The sequence below is a fragment of the Chiloscyllium punctatum genome, chromosome 33 (assembly GCF_047496795.1).
Source record: "Chiloscyllium punctatum isolate Juve2018m chromosome 33, sChiPun1.3, whole genome shotgun sequence".
NCBI lineage: Eukaryota > Metazoa > Chordata > Chondrichthyes > Orectolobiformes > Hemiscylliidae > Chiloscyllium > Chiloscyllium punctatum.
Genome location: NC_092771.1, coordinates 3,716,180 through 3,730,950, shown reverse-complemented (window position 1 = coordinate 3,730,950; position 14,771 = coordinate 3,716,180). Strand labels below are relative to the sequence as shown.

The following is a 14,771-nucleotide window of genomic DNA, read 5'->3' as shown; positions in this document are numbered from 1 at the left end:
ACACAATACACAATACACTTTGATGTAATGTTTTTGCAAGACCTTAAGATGGTCTTTCAATAAAGTCAGATAATTGTTATCTGAATAAGAGGTTCCTGTATTACAGCTTGCTTACCATTATCATTTGAAGAGCATTATTAAACACTTTTGAATATGCAATTCTGATAACCTTTGAGTCAATATGGTGTTTAGTAAGTTGTAGGCAATGCAGTTAGTGCCAATTCAGAAGAAAGGTGTCATAATCAGGGCATGTGTACACCTATGTAGTCAGTTGTGCCTTTGACAGTTTTCCTAATTGGATCACTGCTTGGTTTCTCGTCAAGATCTTAATTCCATTAAATTAGGAAAAAAAATCATTGAAAAACTACTATCTAGAAAAATATTTCATGGCTGTCTACCCTTGTTCCTACTTGACAAGCAAGAAAAAGATACTTCACTTGGATTCAGCCCAATTTTCACAACTCTGCTTTTATCTTCCTTGTTCCAGTTTTAATTCCTAATTTACCACATCTACATATAATCTACATTATATTTCCAGGTACAAGCTCTAGTTTCTGCTAATGCTTACAAGCACAAGTAAATAGTGGCTGCTGCGATCAGACTCAGGTAGAGCCACTTGGCTTAAAGTAGTGAGAAACAGTGGCATGGAATTCAAACGAAGGTCAGAGTACTAGGGGGAAAAAAATTGACTTTTCACAAATTAAAATGTATAAACAGAATAAATTGCTTAATCTACATTTATTTGTAACAGTAACACAGCCTTTGTCTAAATGTGACTACCAACACACCACAAGGCAAAAACTGTATTTATTCAAAGTACAGCTCAGGTTTTAAAGCTATTAACCAGCCAGAAGCTGACTTTCTCATGTCAAGTTAGCCAACTTTTTTTGTGGCTCCTTTAATTTGTGTTGCAAGCTCATCCTGCTTCCTCCACTCTTGTTTCATCTCGAATTAGAAAGCTTCCACTTGTCTTGCAGAACAAAAGTTCAAACAAAAAGTTAGAATACTTTCCAAAATACTGGCAAATAATACAACTGCAGTTCACTACTGCAAAAGGTACAAATTTTAGGAAATTCATTTTGATCCCATTACATTTGGTATAACGTTTTCAATAATAGTGTACATATCTCAAGTTATTCTAAAGGATAGCAAGGTGTACATTTTAGGGAACAGAAGCAAAATAGCACATCAGATTACAAGTGGCTTATTTCTTTCAGCATGAGTTTGGAATCCTTTTGTACCATCTGGCCCTCTGGGTAAACGCATTACTCCTCGTGGTAGTCCACCTGCATTATGCATTTTTCGGGTAAGCATAGGGCTGTCTACAGGACTGTTCTCATGTGATAGTGCATGTGCTTGCTTTCGTCTCTGTACCCATGGACTGCCTGATGGTGTATTGCTACTGTCGGATGAATAGTCAGTCCACTTACTTGCAACTTCAGAAGTTACAACATTGAGTTTTGCATCGACACCAAGTGTAGATTTACAGGGAATTGTGTTTTTACGCTGTATTGAAGGACTGGAACGTGGACTATTCCATGGGCTAGATCGAGGTGACACGTTGGGGCTCAGATGATTTTGATGGAAGTTAGGGCTCAGCTGATTATTAGGTTTAAGCTTACGGCTCAGCATGGGTGATGCAGGGTTGCTTTCAGCTTCAGATGAGCTATATGCAGAGGACTCTTCACCCATGTACTGCAGCTCCTCAACACGCTTATTGGTGGATTTGCTTTTTGACCCATTTTTGTCAACATCTTCAGGTTCTTTGGTTTTCTCTCTGACAACTTTCTTCTTTGGTGGTTTCATTCCTATCAGCACCACTTTCATGCCCTCAGTTTTTCCAAGTGTTTCATGTGCTTTGATTGCAGATTCAACATCTTCAAACTCTATAATTACACATTCTTTCACTCCCAACTGGGAATACCGATTACTTAATCGTTTCACATCTGCAGGAAGCTCCCTTCCAGGCTTTAGAACTCGAACAGAAGAAATCGTACCAAACGAGCCAAATACTTTTAATATATACTCCATTACCTTCTCTTGCGATCCTCCATGTTCAGATTCGTGATTTTGGTTTAAGAATTGAAATTCTGGACACATGTGTAAATCATGTATCAACAGCATTCGACTGGGAAGGTTTTCACTAGGAAACACTGGAACAGCAGTCTTCCTTCTTACCTTTCTTCCTTCTTCATTTAGTTCTAGTAGCTCTGAGTGCTTCAAAGCAAAAGCAGTGGTTTGCCAATCACGAGTGAGATGCTTCACCTACAAAAAGGTGAACGTTTAGTGAGACGTGGAAAGGTTACAATTTACTATATCATTTACTGATTCCACTGCAGCTAGAATTGCAGCTTTACAAGGATAGAGAAACCTATATCAATACTGTAGTTTAACTAGAAAAAAGTTACAGCACAGGAACTTTGGCCCTCTAAGCCTGTGCTGATCCAGATAGTCTATCCAAATCTTGTCTATTTTTGAAGGGTCTGTATCTTTCTGCCTATTCATGTATCTGTCTAGATACATTTTAAATGATGTTATCGTACCCACCTCTACCACTACCACTGGTAATGTGGTCCAGGCACTTAACACCCTCTGTGTAAAGAACTTTCCATGCTTATCTTTCCGAAACCTTTCCTCCCTCAATTTGAACTCATGACCCCTAGTAATGGAGTCCCCCAGTCTGGGGGAAAGGTCCTTGCTATCTACCCTGTCTATCCTACTCATGATTTTGTAGACCTCAAATCAGGTTTCCCCCCCCCCCCCCCCCCAAACCTCAGTCTTTTTAATGAAAATAATCTTAACCTACTCAACATCTCTTCCTAGCTAGCACCTTCCATACTAGGAAACATCCTCGTAAACCTCCTATGAAACCTCTGCAAAGCATCCACATCCTTTTGTTAATGTGGCAACCAGAACTGTACACAGTATTCCAAATGTGGCCAAATCAAAGTCTTATACAACTAAGATGACCTGCCAACTCTTGTACTCAATACCACATCTGTTGAAGGAAAGCATACCGTATGCCTTCTTGACCACTATTGATCTGCATTGTCAATTTTAGGGAATAATGGACCTGAACACCGATCTCTGTACATCAATTTTCCCCAGGACCTTACCATTTATGTATAGTTTGCTCTTTAATTGGATCTTCCAAAATGCATCACCTTGCATTTGTGCAGATTGAATTCCATCTGCCATTTCTCCATCCAACACTCCAATCTGTATTCTGACAGTCTGCTGCTCCAATCTTAGTGCCATCTGCAAACTTGCTAATCAGACCTCCTATACCTTCCTGCAGATCACTTACATATCACAAACAACAGTGGTCCCAGCATGGATGCCTGTGGACCACCATTGGTCATAGGTCTCCATTTTCAGAAACTCCCTTAGACCATAAGACATAGGATTGGAAGGCAGGCCATTCAGCCCATTGAGTCCACTCTGCCATTTAATCATGGCTGATGGGTATTTCAACTCTACTTACCTGCACTGTCCCCATAGCTCTTAATTCTTTGAGAGAACAAGAATTTATCAATCTCTGCTTTGAAGACATTTAACGACCTGGCCTCCACTGTGCTCTGTGGCAATGAATTCCACAGGCCCACCACTCTGGCTGAAGAAACATCTCATTTCCTTTCTAAATTGACCCCCTCTAATTCTAAGGCTGTGCCTGTGAGGCACAGTCTCTGCACCTAATAAAACTTCCCAGCATCCACCCTTTCTAAGCAATGCATTATCATCTTGTACGTTTCTATTAGATCTCCCCTCAACCTTATAAACACAAATGAATACAATCCCAGGGATCATCCATGTGAATTTCCACTGGACACACTCCAGTACCAGTCTATCCTTCCTGAGGTGTGTTGCCCAAAATTGGACACAGTATTCTAAATGAGGCCTAACTAAAATTTAAGTCTCAGAAGCACATTGCTGCCTTTATATTCCAACCAGAGATAAATGACAGCATTACATTTACTTAATCACTTAACCTGCAAGTTAACCTTTAGAGTGTCCTGGACTAGCACTCCCAGATCCCTTTGTACTTTGGCTTTATGAAATTTTCTCACCATTTAGAAAATAGTCCATTCCCAGATTCTTTCCCCCCCCCCCCCCCTCCGAAGTGCAAGACCTTGCATTTGCTCACATTAAATTTTAACCATTTCCTGGACCACACAAACTGTCAAAATCTTTCTGCAGCCTCCCCACCTCCTCAGTACCACCTGCCTGTCAACTTAGAATGCCCCTAGTCCTTTCATCCAGATCATTTTATATATAAAAGTGAACAGCTGTAGCCCCAACACTGAACCCTGTGGGACAACACTTGTCACTGGCTGCCATTCCAAAAAAGAACCTTTTATCCAATTGTCTTCTGCCAAATAGCCAATATTCAATCCATGCCAGTAGCTCACCTTGAATACCATGGGTGCTCACCTTACTCAGTAGCCTTCCATGAGGCACCTTAAAGGCCTTTTGGAAATCAGATAGATAACATCCATTGGTTTTCCCTGGTCTAAACTACTTGTTTTCTGTTCAAAGAATTCTAATAAAAGTGTGTCAGGCACAAGCTCCCTTTACTAAATCCATGCTGACTTGTTCTAATCTAACCCTACGCTTCCAAGAATTTAGAGATTATCAGCCTATAATTTTTCAATACTGACCTCCTGCCCAGCCAGTTTTATCAATCTAGCTAGTACACTCTGGACCCTGTGCGACAGTCAGTCTAACATGGGAGCCTTATCTAATGCTGTACTGAAGTCCACATCTACAACCTGTCCCTCAATCAACTTTGTCACTTCCGCAAAAGAAATCCATTAAGTTGGTAAGACATAACCTTCCCTGCACAAAACCATGTTGCCTATCACAGATAAGCCCATTGTTTTCCAAATGGGAACATTCTATCCCTCAATATCTTCTCCAGGAGCTTTCCTACCACTGACATCAGACTCACTGGTCTATAATTACCTTGATTATCACTGCTACAGTTAGAGTCAGATGTACAGCATGGAAACAGACTCTTTGGTCCAACCAGATATCCTAACCCAATCTCGTCCCACCTGCCAGTACCTGACCCATATCTCTCCAAACCCTTCCTATTCATAAACTCATCCAGATGCCTTAAATGTTGCAATTGTACCAGCCTCCACCACTTACTCTAGCATCTCATTACATACACGTACCACCCTCTGCATGAAAAAGTTGCCTCCGGGTCTCATCTTCTTCGCTGTTCACTACACCTCCAATTTTGGTGTCATCTGCAAACTTACTAACTATACCTCTTATGCTCACATCAAAATCATTTATATAAAATGAAGTAGTGGATCCAGCACCAACCCTTTTAGCACTCCACTGGTCACAGGCTTCCAGTCTGAAAAACAACCCTCCACCACCACCCTGTCTTCTACCATTGAGCCAGTTCTGTATCCAAATGGAGAGTTATCCCTGTGTTCAGTGAGATCTAACCTTGCTAACCAGTCTCCCATGGTGAACCTTGTCGCATGCCTTACTGAAGTGCATATAGATCACTTCTACTGCTCTGCCATCAATCCTCTTTGTTACTTCTTCAAAAAACTCAAATCAAGTTTGAGAGACATGATTTCCCACACACAAAGCCATGTTGACTATCCCTAATCAGTCCTTTCCTTTCCAAATACTTGTAAATCCTGTCCCTCAGGATTCCATCAATAACTTGCCCACCATTGACGTCAGGCTCACTGGTCTATAGTTCCCTGACTTGTCTTTACCACCTTTCTTAAATAGTGGCACCACGTTAGCCAACCTCCAGTCTTTTGTATCGTCGATAGTCACAGGTGAGGTGCCAATTTCTCAGTAAGAGGCCGAGCAATCACTTCCGTAACTTCCCAGAGTTCTAGGGTACACCTGATCAGGTCCGGGGGACTCATGTACTTTTATGCGTTTCAAGCCATCCAGTACTTCTTCCTCTAAATGTGGACAGTTTTCAAGTCCCAACTATTCTTCTCTCACCCCCCTCAGTAACCTGGGATAGATTCCACCTGGATACTTGTCCACCTTAATGCCTTTTAGAATACCCAACACTTCCTCCCTTGTAATGCCAACTTGACCTAGAGTAATCAAACATCAATCCCCAACCACAACACTCCTTTCCCTCTCATCGGTGAATACCAATGCAAAGTACTCATTAAGAATTTCACTCATTTAGCATTAGGAGAGTGTCTGGAGACAACTTTTCCACCCACCTTTAATACTTAACTGCAAATTCCATCTCAGATTTAGAATTAAAAACTGACCTAGCATTAATATGCAGTTTCAAGAAGAATGTTCCATTATTCCACTGATTGTAAAAGTGTTGTCTAATTTCATTCACGAAGGGGCCATTATTTTGAGACTACATCCTCATCCTAGACTTCCCGAGCAGTGAAAACCGCTTTCTCAATACACCCTCATTTTGTAATTTCTAGCAGCAATTATACTTTAACATCAATAACAAAAGGCTGGAGATCTCAAATATAAACAAACTGCTAGTTAAACTCAGTAGGTATGGCAGCAGCTGTCGAGAGACAGTTAAGAATTTGATAGTTTCAGAAAGGTCTGAAGAGCCATATCATTTGAAACATTCATTCTGTTTCTCTTTCCACAAATACTGCCAGACCTGAGTTTATCCAGCATTTGCAGTTTATATTTTAAGTCTCTATAACCCATTATATTTTGATTTTATAAGTTTTTTGGTGTAACCCTTGGAGTCCAGGTAACTTTCTGGTCATCTACACAACACGCACTTCCAAGTGTTTCTGAAGATGTGATCCAGGTGGACTGCAACAGTTCAAGGAAGTAGCCTTCAAGGGCAACTTAGGACAGGCAATAATTACTGGTCAGCAAGTGATAACCAGGTTTCCTGAGAGAATAAAAAGTACTCAGAACTGCAGCTGTGGTCTCAGGGCCCTGTAATGCCAAATTAAATTCACTCCTTTTTTATTCTATTGTAGAAAAAAGTCCAGTGCTGTACTATCCTTTTTGAACATTTCTGTTCCTATTCTTGAACAGTCAACATAGAATTTTAATTGCCTCCTCTACATTAGAAAATTTCATTTCCAAAAAAGTTAACATATTTGTAACCTTAGGCTTTCAACTGCAAAACAGGTCATGGCACCTGCACCATTGGAGAACCTGTCCAATTCATTAAGGCTTTGCAACAGCATAATTATTTATATTGTACTTTTCACAACCTGAAGATACCCTCAACTTCTTTACACCTTTAATTTTTGAAGTGATAATGTTTCATTTCTGTAGTGGAACCCAAAATTTACTGATTCTGAAGGGTCAGCTTGGATATTGGGTACAATTCTAGATCAGCTTAGGATGGCTGTCAAGGCCATAGGCACTGGGGAAGCTGGTATTCAGAGCAGGAAACATTTGGATACCTAATGAGATTGAAGTGTTATGAATGAGCAAGTAGGAATAAATGGTAACTGGAGGATTAGGGAATGATGAAAAATTATTTTAGAGTTTAAATAATCTGGCGTGCACTAGCAGAAGAACATTGGAATCAGATTACATTTGACACGCAAATGTAATTTGACACACATTTGGAAGGTCAATTTGTAATGTTACGCAAATTCCATCAGGACTGGAGAATCATTTGCAAAATCAGAGCACCAAAAACGGTCAGAAGTGTAACTAAAATATTCCTAATTAAGGATCACACCTAATAGCTGTAACTGCTCACTGTGTACAATACATACCACCACAACTTCTACCACTTAGGAGGACAGAACAGCAGGTGTGGCAGTACCACCACCTGCAAGTTCCCCAGGAAGCCACACACCATGCAGTCTTGGAACTATAACTGTTAATATTCCTTCAGTTGCCAAGTCAAAATCCTGGATTTCCCTCTAGCTTTATGGATGTACTTACACCAGACAGACAGTAGCTATTCAAGGTAGCATTTTGCCACCTTGAGGAATTAGGGATGGGTGACAAATGCTGGCTAATGAAAGGATAAAGACATTGTGAACCAATTAATATTCATTGAATTTATAAAAGGATTACAACTAATAAGTCATTCATGTGAGAATTTGAAATGTTTCCACTTTGAATTGGTATAGGGATGATCAAGATAAAATCAGATAAAGTGCTGAAGAAATTCAATAGGAATATTTGTAGGAGATGGCAATCAAGATCTTGTTCTGCCCCCTAAACTCCATTGAAAATATGCAGTAACATTTTACATGAGCAGAGTGTTGCACTTATTGACTTCATCGTTTGTGTTTTAGAATACTACTTTTCGAAGTTAGAGTTTTAACTGTGCCAGTCTTCACAGTAGAAGACATGAGTAATATCCCAAAACTTCAAGAGTGAGGTGGGCAGAGCTAAGTATATTGACCATTACCAAGAAGGTGCTCAAAAAACGAAATGCCCGAAGGATGGAGAAATCACCTGGACCAGATAGACTACATCCTTAGAATTCTAAGGGAGGTAACTGAAAAGGTAGTGGAGGTGTTAGAGCTGACCTTTCAGTAATCACTAGAATTACGGACGGTCCCAGAGGACTGGAAAAATCACTAACATGAGGCCCTTGTTTAAAAAGAGTAAGGCAAAAGTCAGAATTACAGACCAATTAGCCTAACCCTAGTCATTGGTAAATCCTGGAATCCATTGTGAAGGATGAGATTTCTGAAAACTTGGATGTGTATGGCAAAATAGGGCAAAGTCAGCATGGTTTCATCAAGGGGAGGTCATGCCTGAAATCTGCCAGAATTCTTTGAGGACAAGCAGGTTAGACCAAGGGGAGTCAATGGATAATATCTATGTGGATTTCAAGAAGGCCTCTGACGAGGTGCTAGCATGCTTAGAAGCTTGGCTGTCTGGCAGAAAGCAGAGGGTAGGGATAAAAAGGGTCTTTCTCAGGATGTCAGCTGGTGACAAGTGGTGTTCCACAAGGTTGTGCTGGGACCACACCTTTTCACTTTATACGTTAACGGTCGAGATGAAGGAACGGAGTGCATTTTGGCTAAGTTTACAGATGATGCAAAGATAGGTAGAGGGACAGGTAACATTGAAGTGGGGAGACTGCAGAAGCATTTGGGCAGGTTAGGAGAATGGGCAAAGAAGTGGCAGATGGAGTACAACATGGGGAAGTCGGAGGTCATGCACTTTGGTAAGAAGAATAGAGGCATGGACTATTTTCTATATGGGGAGAAAATTCAGAAGTCTAAAGTTCAAAGAGACTGGAGTTCTAGTCCAGGATTCTCTCAAGGTAAACTTGCAGGTTGAATCAGTAGTTAGGGAAGGCAAATGCAATGATGACATTTATTTTGAAGACTTGAATATAAAAGCTTTTGAGGCTGTATAAGGCTCTGCTCAGACCAAATTTGGAGTATTGTGCGCAGTTTTGGGCCCCATATCTCAGGACGGATATACTGGCCCTGGAGCACTTTCAGAGGAGGTTCACGGGAATGGCCCAGGAATGAAAAGCTTAACCTGAACATTATATTCAATGGAGATGGGAAGGGGTTCAAATTGGAACATACTGAATATTGTGGACAGTTTCCATTGGTAGGAGAGACTAGGACACAAGGGCACAGCCTTTGAGTAAGGAAACACCTTTTAGAATAGAGATAAGGAGAAACTTCAGCCAGAGAATGGTGAATCTGTGGAATTCATTGTCATAGAAGGCTGTGGAGACCAGGTCATTGAGTATATTTAAAGATTGAGATAGATAGGTTCTTGATTGTCAAGGAGATGGAGGGTAAGGTGAAAACAGGAGAATGGGGTTGAGAAACTTATCAGCCATGACTGAATGGCTGAGCAGACTATGGGTTGAATGGCCTAATTTCTGCTCCGTCTTATGGTGTTTTTGAATGGAAAAAATCGTTGGGTGAATGCAATTCAAATAAGTTTGGCATTTAAGGCTAACTTTATTTTCCGTGTTAACTGAATTCAATTCCCCCCACCTCATTGGTGACATTTGAACTAATGTTTCTGGAGCATTAGTCTAAATTACTTGCCTAATAACATTACTACTGACCACCATTTCCCATTGATTTGTAGAGAGTTGTGAACACAAATTCACCAGCATCCACTCGTTTTAGGCAGAGTTAATGATTTAGTCAAGAATAAGAAAATTCTAAGATTCTAATGCAATCCAAAATCTTAATTCATAGGAGGGATTAGAATTGTTAGGTGTTTGTCTTTAACCAGCACAGACTTGATGAGATTAAAGAATTTTTTTCCCTGTATGGTGGAGGTGATGTGACATAGCATGCAACATTATTCATCCTGAGCTGAGAGCTGGACTCTTGAACCTAATTCAAGTAGTTACATTTGTACTGTGTACAGATTCCATTTCAGTCTAAGGACTGCAGTTCAGTATTTATCACCAAAAATAAACCGCTACTTTGATCACAAACAATTTTTTCTATTTTACCTCAGCCATTCTCCAATATTGAAACATACCTTTTTGAAGGATGTCAGTAGTTTAACACTGACGTATCCCATTTTATTTCTTCTCACATGTTTCAGAAGAAATGCATCTTTCTCCAGGTTCTCATCGGAAAGGTAATATTCAATCTGAGCAATTAGTTTTTGTATTAACTCAGGTTCAGGCGATCGCCAGTCACTGTCCAGTTCATCCTCTGCTCCACTGAATGAGGCACTTGGAGAAGCACACAAGAATGAGAGAAAATAAATAGGAGGCCATTTGGCCCTTTGAGTCTGTGACTTCAATATGATCATGGCTACTTCTACCTCAACTCTGCTTTTCTGCCTGTTTCCCAAACCTCAACTTCCAATCCAAAAAAAAATGAGTTTAAGTCTGTAATATACTCAACAATGGAACATAAATTTACCAGAGTTAAACAAATACAAATGAAAAATTGTTGGGTAAATTCCAGTCTGACAGAATCTGTGGATAGAAAGTAGAATTAGTGTCTTGAGTCATAATAGTGTTTTCGCACCACATATGCTGCCAGACCTGGTTTTCCCATCAATTTGTTGGTTTGATTTCCAATATTTGTAGTTCTTTGGATTTGTTTTAAGTTAAAAACAAATTATTTCACTTAAATATTCAACTTTATACTTTAACGGATTTAGAGATGCTTCAAAAGACAACCAACCATCACTTCCAAGCTGTCAGTATTCGAGGACAAATTTGGATATGTAGCATATTGACATCCTTACTATAAATATAGAATTCCTCATTTTCATTAACTACCAAAGTTACAAATTTTAGGTGGTCACATTTCCCCTGACCATATTCTTATTTAAATTAGTTATAAAAAGGTGTTGATGTTGTACTATTAGCAAAAGCTTAATACTATTTGTTGTACCAGTTATCATTTGGTTATCCTTTGCATTTTTGCTGCTTTTCCAATTGCCAAGAGTTATTTGTATGTTTTTTGGTTTATATTGGCCTACACCTCTTCAAGTGAGCAACCGCTGCTGCTTTTGTCAAATAGAACTCCGGTTATGCCAAAACAGTTCCGAATACAAATGAGCAGTAATTTTACCCATCAAAAGATTTACCTACCTAACTTAGTCTTTCTCCAATCCAGTTGAAGTGAGCATATAGTGAAATATTCTAAGTATTTGCTAACTAAATCTGGCCCATTGCTTATTACTGTAATATCACATGCCACCATGTTGACTTTTAAAGACCGTAAGAACGAGCAGGAGTAGGCTGTTCAGCCTGCCTATGGCTGATCCAACACTCCTCTCTTCCAATTTCCTGCCTTTTCCCCACTACCCTACTGATCAAGAATTTGTCACCCTTAAATATACAGAGGACTTTGCCCCTACAGCTCCCTGACAAGTTGTTCCAAAAGATTCCTAACACTTAAATACCTCATCGGTCTTAATTTGGTGCCATTCTAAGGCCATGGCCCTTTGGTCTCAAGACATTATGGAAAACATTCTCTCAGCATTTACCCTGTCAAGCCCCTGAAGAATCCGGTGTTTCATTGATATCACTTGTCATTCTTCAAACTCCAGTGACTAGAATCCCAACCTATTTGATCTTTGCTCACAGGACAATCTGTCCATACCAGCAATTATTCTGGTGAATCTTCTCTGAATAGCCTCCAATGAAAGTCTCTTAAAAGGAGGCCAAAATTGCTCACAGTACTTCACATTGGTCTCATCAGCATACAGCTCTAGCCATGATGTGGAGATGTTATGTTGGACTGGGGTGGACAAGTCAGAAGTCACATGACACCAAGTTTTAGTTGAACAGGTTTATTTGAAACCACAAGCTTTCATAACATAGCCCCTTCATCAGGTGGAGGGGATCTCCAAGATGATCATACATATCAACAGAAAGTGTCTGCAGAGATTATCCTGGAAAGGCTACAGATCACATTCCATTTATGTAATTTCACCTAAGGAGCAGTGCTCCAAAAGCTTTGATTTCAAGTAAACCTGTTGGACAGAGATTGATAAATTCTTAATCCCTTAATTCCTTGCGAGATTAAGGATTATGGGGAGAGTGCAGGTAAGTGGCGTTGAAATGTCCATCAGCCATGATTGAATGGCGGAGTGGACCCGATGGGCCGAATGGCCTTACTTCCACTCCTATGTCTTATGGACTATAACCTGGTGTCATGTGATTTCTGACCTCGTACATTTGTAGCAAGATGTCCCACTCCAACCCTTTGAAATAAGGGCCAACTTCAATTAGCCTTTCCGATTACCTGCTTCACTTGTGCGCTTTGTTATTTCATACACAAGTAACATCAAGTTCCTTTGTGTTACAGCTTCCTGAAGCTTGTTTCTTTTAAATAATGTTCTGTTATATTGTTCGACTAAAGGTAACTTCACATTTTCCGACGTTTGTACTCCATTTACCAACTTTTTGCCCATTTACTCAACTTATTAATATCTCAAATTGTTTGTATCCCTCTCAACTTGCCTTTCTACCTACATTCGTCTCATCTGCAAGTCGGACTACTAAACATTGGTTTCCTCTCTCCAACTCATTAGCGTACACACAGTTGCAGATATATTGGTGCAGAAGAGCCTGGGCGCACACGGTCCTATTTTTCTTAGGTGCTGGTCTGCCTATCCTATAGGAAAGGCAAAGTATTTAAAAAACTATGCAGCCTTTACTACGTTGTTGCACAAGTTTTTTTTTAAAGTACTTACATAATGCACACTTACTAGAGGACTGAGTGCACTTCCTAATTGAGTGCGAAATCATTTCCACCTCGGTTCTCTACTTCTTTATTAAATTACCTTTTATCACTGAATTTTCTCCTGGTATATTTAATTTCTAGACCTGATCATTTTGAAACCGTCTCTGTAGTAGTTACCATGTTCTCGCCTTGAAGGTGAATTTGCGGTTGCAACTCGCTCAATTTCTTCCCTATACTTTGTTTATATGAAGAACATTCTCAACCCACGTTCCCTACATCATTTCTTGCCACTGTGCGGTCCTTCAAGGTTTGTGCGCAACAGCGGTTTTTGGATCCAGACCGCAATGTGTCGAAGATCGCGCTCAATTCTTTAAATGTTTCGCTCCTGTTTGATCAAATTGTATCTTTTAGCTCGTCCTCCTATCAAAAGCGATATTTCTCACTGTCCTTTCGTTTTGAACTATCTATTCCACCTTTTCCATTTAAGCCCACACCTTTTCATCCACTTTCAATCCATTTGCCAGAGAGCTGGCAGAATCAGCGGAAGTTTTTTTAAAAACAAACATAGCAATAGGCCAGGATCGAGAATGGACCGCCTTGTACAGATTCATTTTTGGCTTTCAGTAGAGAATTGAATGAAGATCTGAAAAGAAGAAAATTTGCAAGATAAAGGCGGGGGTGTGAGATAAGACGGAGTGGTTTCTGTAGTAGCGACTAACTCAGTCAGCTCCATCTTCACTCCCCCCCCAAATCCCCATCCCCTCCCCGCCCAGCCCAGCACCTCACTGTCCCATCCCCTCTATCCTCACCGGGAAGTTTCCCCGCGGCTGGGACTCGGTTTCTCGGGGCTAAGCAGCTCTTCCTCGGCCGGCGCCACTTGAATTCGGACGGTGGGGGAAGGACTCACATCCCCGGGGTGAGAGAGCTGGGAGCCCGGGGGCTCAGGCCCCTGCAGCCGGGGAAGTGTAGCGTCTTCCATCAGCGACCGCTCGGGGTTCCCCAGGCTCCGGAGGTCGGCAGAGGGCGGGTGGGGAGCCGTATCTCCGAGGCCCAGGCCGGATGATGCTGCCGAGGGCGGGCCAATTCTGCCGGGAACCTCCCTCCGCCCGCCCCGAGGCGGGGCCCGGCCCGGGCCGTTCCATGGATCCTGGGGTTTAGGCTTATCCCAGAAGATGAAGCCGCCGTGCGGCAGCGAATCCCGCTGAGGAGGCGGCAGCAGGAACACAGCCCACCGCAGGAAGGCACTCTGCAAACTGCACATCAGAACAGACAAAGCCGCGGCACCCAGAGGCTTGGCGGCTGCAAACAGCCGCTTCTTAAGGAGGCTCGGCCTCGGCGTCTCCCAATCAGCAGCAGAGGGGCACAGGCCACCGCCCCCGGATCATTGGACTCAGAAAGCGCCACAGTCAGAGGGATAGGGGTGCTTGGTGGTGTTGGTTTCTGGAGATAGAGAAAAAGAGGCTCATGTGTGTACAGAGTTCTGAGAGGGATGGGGATCAGTGTCCGGAGAAAGAGAGATGGGGATTAGTATTCAGAGAGAGAGAGAGAGAGAGAGAGGTGGGGATCAGCGCCCAGAATGTGGAAAGAGAGAGAAAGAGGGTCACTGACTGGATAAAGGGAGAGAGAGAGAGGTCAGTGTCTGGAGGGAGGTGGGTGTAGAGAGAGAGA

General features: G+C 41.5%; 1 protein-coding gene across 1 annotated transcript; it reads right to left on the bottom strand.

The window, feature by feature from the left end:
* Window positions 1–229: 229 nt before the first annotated feature.
* On the bottom strand, window positions 230–14,397 carry larp6a (La ribonucleoprotein 6, translational regulator a). Its single transcript, XM_072552734.1, has 3 exons — window positions 13,913–14,397; window positions 10,432–10,630; window positions 230–2,265 (listed from the first exon to the last, which is right to left on the bottom strand). The coding sequence occupies exons 1-3, from the start codon at window positions 14,362–14,364 to the stop codon at window positions 1,189–1,191; spliced, it is 1,728 nt and encodes a 575-aa protein (XP_072408835.1). The 5' UTR covers window positions 14,365–14,397; the 3' UTR covers window positions 230–1,188.
* Window positions 14,398–14,771: the final 374 nt, after the last annotated feature.